This window comes from Meleagris gallopavo, chromosome Z, assembly GCF_000146605.3.
Source record: "Meleagris gallopavo isolate NT-WF06-2002-E0010 breed Aviagen turkey brand Nicholas breeding stock chromosome Z, Turkey_5.1, whole genome shotgun sequence".
Classification (NCBI taxonomy): Eukaryota; Metazoa; Chordata; class Aves; order Galliformes; family Phasianidae; genus Meleagris; species Meleagris gallopavo.
The window spans coordinates 48056871-48062857 of NC_015041.2; the positions used below are offsets into that span (position 1 = coordinate 48056871).

The window sequence follows — 5987 nt, forward strand, 5'->3', positions numbered from 1 at the left end:
AGGGAGAGTACAGAAGAAGGGAACTATTTCTCTTCTGAGAAAGAAATAATTGACATAAAGCTTGATATAAAGCATAAAAATGCAGCTGTCTTCGGATCTCGAGAAGGAACTTGCTGGTTCTGGCCAGTGTTGCCTCTTCTTTGTTTTTAATGTTTTCCTGATTATTTTAAAACACATAAACAAACATGAAAAGATTTAAATAAATATGAGCATGTTTCTTTACTGCTGCAAATATGTGCATTTTGTAAAACGCACCAGAGCAGAACAAGGAAGCCAAAGGTTTCCATTAATAAAAAGGACGATCTTCAGACCCTGCTGATGTAACTAGGCCAGTTTTTTTCTGAGGAAAACCAAGTCCTACGGAACCTGGCCAGTTGCCCAGCAGCTGTCACGTAAACTTCTGAAGACATCTACTTTCACACCACATCAAATATTACCCCCCAATCATCTCTCTCCATATTTGAATTTTCCATTACTTTTCCTTGATTTTCCAATCAAATGTAAAAAGAAGTAATCCGTTACACAACTTGGTGGAAACTCACAATAACTAAAAATGCAACAAAGTGGATAAACAGTGTCTACTTCATTGGCTTTGAATTCAACTACTAACAGTTGAATGGAACAGCAATTTAACACAGGCCTGCACATAAAGGTATAACCAAAAAATGACATGCATCATCAAAATTACATCATCAAGATTTCTTATTAGAGCCATCACTATTTAGAATATTTTCTTGTGAGAACGTGCCTTTGTGTGACAGGCCTTCACTATTTGTGGCTGCAGAATTTACATGTCTGCAAGCTCAAATAAAAAATGATTTGGACGCTCAGGATATACAGAACCCTGCTATAGCATCCCTGTTCACAAAAAACAAACAAACAAACAAAACCAACAAATAATAGTCATCTAGTTTTCAAGCAGACCATCTGAGAGTATGAAAAATTGCCCCACCCCACACAAATTAGAATCCAAAGAACCAGAGTTTATGTATGTTCTGCAAAGTTACCAGATCTTCAGTTAAAACCTTTCATTACTGTCTTCTGCTTGTTTTGTGGATCTATAAGGCTTCTTATGGATATCAGTATTAACAGTTCAGTTTAACTTGATTTCTATGTCTGTATGAGGAACGGTGAAGACTAGTATCAAAGCCGACTTAATTGCATTGTGGAAGTCTTGCCCAGGTGGCATCAAGAAAAGGCCAAATCTCTAAAAGACCACATTCCCCAGGGTACTGTTTAGAGATTATAAAACAAAAGAAAAAGAAGAAGAAAAATATCTGATGGAGTATAGGGAAATGCCTTACTGGAGTGCGGTGTTCCCAATTATTTGACAGTGTATTGTCAGCTAATCAGAAATAAGGGCACAGAACTGTATTTCCTGTGTGAAATTTATAATTTACATCTTTATGATTCAGAAATAAATGCCTTGGAGCTCACAAGCCTGTGAGCAAAACAGCTGCTGAGCTGACAGTGAGTCTTCGTCTTCCTCCTCTGCTCTGCTGCAGCCACCTCCACTCTCCCAGCAGAAACACGAAAGCCTGGGTAGTCCGGTCCCTCTCAGGCCCACTTCCAAGGCTTTCTGGGTAAGCAGGTGCACACATCCCTCCCGCTGAGGAGTTTGGCCTACGCCATTTCAACCTGGAACTAGCTCCACCCGGGCGGGGCCCTTTGTGACCTGTCCCTGTGACACCCAGGGATAGCTGGCACCGACATAGCGGCCCCGCAGTGTCCGGCAGGACAGCGAGGCTATAGGTCAGGAGCGTGCGGGTCTGGCGAGGAGCCCCCGAGCGCACTCCACGTTGTTTCCCTATACCCTTGGCAGCCCCACATCTGCCCCCACCCCATCCTCAGTCCTCATCCTGCAGGATGGAGGGGAAACCCCCTAGACACCCCAAGGTGGCCTGGGCAGAGAGTGAGGCTCCCCAGGAGAGGAGAGCTCCACTGGAGCCCTACGAAGTGACCGAGGTGCAGCCACTGCATGCTGGTGAGTGAGGTCCCCAGCGGGCTGGGCAGGGCTGGGGCAGCGAGTGCCCCCTGCTCGATACCAGAGCTCCTTGTCCTGACAGGCACGAGCTGACTGTGCCAGGGGAGTGGGCCCAGGGCTGGAGAGGGCAGAGCTCCTTCCTCTGCTCGCGCCTGCCTTTGACCCCTCTACAGCACTGCTCACTCTCTTCCTTGGTTAGATGCTGACTGGCTGCTTGTGTGTGAAGAGGAAAAGGAGGCCGTTGATTGCATCGAAGCCTATGTCATCAGCAAGGAAAAGGTACTAGCAGCCGTCTCCATCATGGCTGTGCCTGCATCTGCTGATGGTCCCTCTGGCTCTGCTTTCAGGCTGCAGGAGGGCTGCTGCCCTGCGGGCCTCCCACACTGCTCCACACCCTGCAACGCTCGGTCCCCCTGGCCGTGGCTCTCCCGGCTCACATTCCTTGGTCTCTGTGTGTCCGCCAGAATCTGGAGCAGAAGATGCAGTTCCTGAACAGTATTTGCACACTGTGCAGCACGGCTGGAAAGAAGGGCTTGACAGAGAGCCTGGATGTCTTCTGCTTCCTAAACGATGTGCCACAGAACATCGAGGTGAGGAGACATGGCACCCGGGTACCTGCACTCCTGACGAGGACAGGGCACGGGCAGAGGGAGGCAGGGAAATTGTGCACAGACACCAGTGTGCCCCTGATAGGGCTCCAGGTGTTGCTGAGACCTCAGCAGTGGAGGTGGACAGCAGCATCTGTGTGCCAGTGTTGGTCAAGGGGCACTGGGGCTACTCAGGCCCTAGCAGGGTTTGCTGGTGCTGGGTGCCGGTGGCTGCCAGGTGCCATCCCGGTTGTGCTTTGCAGATTCTACTGTGTGAGGAGCCCAGGGAGCAGCTGAGCACAGCACTGATATACCACTGCATCAATGCTATCGCTGCCTTGAGGTAACTGTCCAGCCCATGGTTTTGCCAGCACATCCCCTGGGCACGATCCTGGTGGCCCTGATGCAGCTCCCCACAGGGTCTTGGCTCTTGCCCCAAAGCTGGTGGCATCAGGACTGTCCTCTGACCCAGGCCAGCCCCATGGAGGAGGAGGTGCCTTCCGGCAGGGCTCCCCATCCATCCCAGGGAGTCCTGCCTGGGGGAGGACCTGTTCCACCCCTGCCTCAGCACAGAGACACTGCTCCTAACATCAAGGTCTCTCTATTTGCAGTGAAGTGAACGCAATTTCAGAGGACAAAATACTACATCTCTTAAATGTGTCCTGCAATGTCATCTTCTACCTTCCTCCAACGAGCGTCTTGAACGCTTACCTCTACAACCAAGTACGTAGTACCAGGTGCAACTACTGAACCTCAGGCCTCTGGGCTGCTTCCTGGATTCTTTGTGTCCAGAGGTTAAGAAAGATCCTTGCAGGGCGGGCTCTCAGCCTTGCTGCCCCTCACCCCTTACCCTTCAAGCCCTGGGCCCGGCAACACCCTGTGCTTGCAGACTGGTCTGCGCACAGCAGCTTTACAGCCCCAGGGTCTCCGTGTGTGTGGATGTGTGGGTGTCCTTCCTTGGCAGCCTTGGCAGAGGAGTTCAGAGCAGTCTCCTGGCAGTGAGAGCAACCTCTGAAAGACTTCCACAACCCACTCTACTCTTTACAGACCCTGACAGCTATGAACAACATGCTACAGATCGTGCTAGACAGCCGTCTGTCTATAACCACTGTCAATAATCGGCTGCAGAGTATCTTCAAGGTGTGTCTATTGTAGAGCTCTGCCCCCAGAGGTCCCTTTAGTAGAATTGGAGCCCTCTCCTTGGAAACGGCACTGGCAGCAGCTGGAGCTGGCAAGCCACCCCAGCGGCAGTAGCCCCATGATGGGCTTGGCTCGAGCTCAGGGGAAGCGTGCATGGAGGCTGTGGTTCCAGCCAGGAGCTCGGCAGACCTGCTTCTGCTGGAGTGGGCATCAGCAGCTCCCAGGCTAACCAGCAGCTCCTCTCCTCACAGTTGCTGCTGTCCTATACCTATTCTGGGATCAGAATTGTGCGTGAGAGGACCATGGAGCAGATCTGGAAGCTTTGTGGTTTCATGGCCAGCACTTTCAGGCAGCAGGTAAGGAGGCCTGCTCCCTCCTCTTCTTTTTGCATCCCAGAGCTGCCTCTACGGCTCAGGGGTACCTGAGAAACGAGCTTGGGCACGGGTGGGGGAGCCCTCAGCACGTTTCTGCCCTGAAGCAAGTGTCTTCTTTTGCCCTTTTCCTCTGGTCTTCCCCCTCCAGACCGTGTTCTCATACTCAGTTTGACTTGTCTTCCCTCCCTTTTTTCCTTCCTACCATAGCTGCTTAGAAAATTCCTCGACCCTCCTCAGACTACAGGCATCGTCTTTATGACCCTTGAAAAGACCATTGCTGACTGCAGCTCTGAGGACAAGGAGTATGCCAGGATTATACTGGACTTGGTTTTGAAAGACCCTGGCACCTGGCTAACAGAAGTAAGCACTCAGATGCTCTTGGGCATCTGTGGCCATTTTAAGCCAGCACAGAGCACTGGGAAGAGCAGTAATCTCAGTGGCAGCAGGGCAAATGGCTGCAGTACGGCTGCAGCAGTATTCTCCTTCTGTCCTCCCAACAGGTGCCAGAGATTCTGAAGTTCATCCGCAGAAAGCTGAAAAGCAGCAGCGCGCCTGCTCAGGAGATCTTCCTGTCAGTGCTTGACGTGCTGGCATGCCAGTTTCCCACAGATGTGTTAACAAGCGTGCTGATCCATCTACCACACAGTGACAGGTATCAGCCCTGACAGCCCTACACGTTTGTTCCACGAGAAGGGCTCAGAGGTGCTCCTGCTGCCAGAGCCAAGGAAAGCTACAGGACACCCCCGAGGAGCAGGCCCTCCATCCCACTGTGCTTTCTAGTGCCAGTGGGCTGGGCTGCTCAGGGCTGCAGCAGCTCACACCCACCAAGGCAGCCCAGTGCCTCCCATCAGGCTCCTGCCCTGCCCCTCAGGGAAGGCCACCTCAGCCCTTCCTGCTTGCCCAGGCCAGGCCCCCTAGGCCTTCCCAAGCATGTGGGGTGGCAGGGCCAAGGCTGCAGCACTTGCAGCACCATAGCACCGTGGCTGAGGCAGCCCTGCTGACACAGCATTGCTCTTTCTTTGCAGCACTACCCGGGAGATCTGGAAGATGATGCTTACCATGCGAGAACCTTCAGAAAAGATCTTGGATGAACTGTGCAACCTTCTCCAGGATGAAGAGCGATGCAGTATCACCACAATGGGGATGGGCTTCCTTCATCTGACTGTGAGTAACTGGACAAGGCACTGTGCTGTCCTTCAGGGCTCTCTTTGCCCAGCTCCCTGCCTCCCCCCGCCTTCATCCCCAGACTGGAAACTTGGGGCAGGACAGGGGCAGAGCTGGGGCTGTGGCTTGGGCTAGGGAGAGGCACGGCCTCCGCACAGGCTGAGCAGGCGGCAGGGCCAGGCAGAAGAAGTTCCCATGGCCACTCCCGTCTGGTGCCATTTTTGTGCCAGCTTCTCAAAGGTCAATTGCTCTTCAAAGGCGTGAGAGCAAGAGCCTGTGCTTGTCCGAGGGCAGGAGGAGCAAGCCTTGTCCCTGGCAGCACAGCTTGGTTGTTCTCAGTGATGTGAGGCTTCTGTGTTGGGGCCCAGCCTGGCTGCTGTGCAAAGCATCTTCTGCCAAGGCTTACTTTCAGACCCTCCAGTGCTCGTTTTTCTACCAGCATGAGGTGCCACAGCAGAAATGCGGAGCCAAACAGGCAGCGAGTGCCTTGAAGGCATTGCTGAGGGCTAGCCCTGTCTCACCTGCGGTGTGGTGCCTGGGAAGCTCTGCTTTGGCCTTGTGGGGTGTCTGGGGGAGCACTCTGAGGCACAGGCACCCCGTGCTGGAAACCTGCTGCAGTGCTATGCACAACTGCACAGCACCTTTGTGCAGAATGTGACTCCGAAGCATTTACTTTTGCATCAGCAATAGCAGTGGCTGGGGGGCAAGCGGCTGCAGTGACAGCAGCATTCTCCCCGT

General features: G+C 52.8%; 1 protein-coding gene across 1 annotated transcript; it reads left to right on the forward strand.

Moving 5' to 3' along the window:
• The first annotated feature begins 1277 nt into the window (after positions 1 to 1277).
• Positions 1278 to 5964, forward strand: LOC109363762. The gene is made up of 10 exons (XM_031557165.1): positions 1278 to 1984; positions 2184 to 2263; positions 2449 to 2574; positions 2835 to 2914; positions 3183 to 3294; positions 3619 to 3711; positions 3963 to 4067; positions 4293 to 4445; positions 4586 to 4737; positions 5111 to 5964. Exons 1-10 carry the CDS (start codon positions 1867 to 1869, stop codon positions 5382 to 5384), a joined length of 1293 nt encoding a protein of 430 aa, XP_031413025.1. The 5' UTR covers positions 1278 to 1866; the 3' UTR covers positions 5385 to 5964.
• The last annotated feature ends 23 nt before the right edge of the window (positions 5965 to 5987 follow it).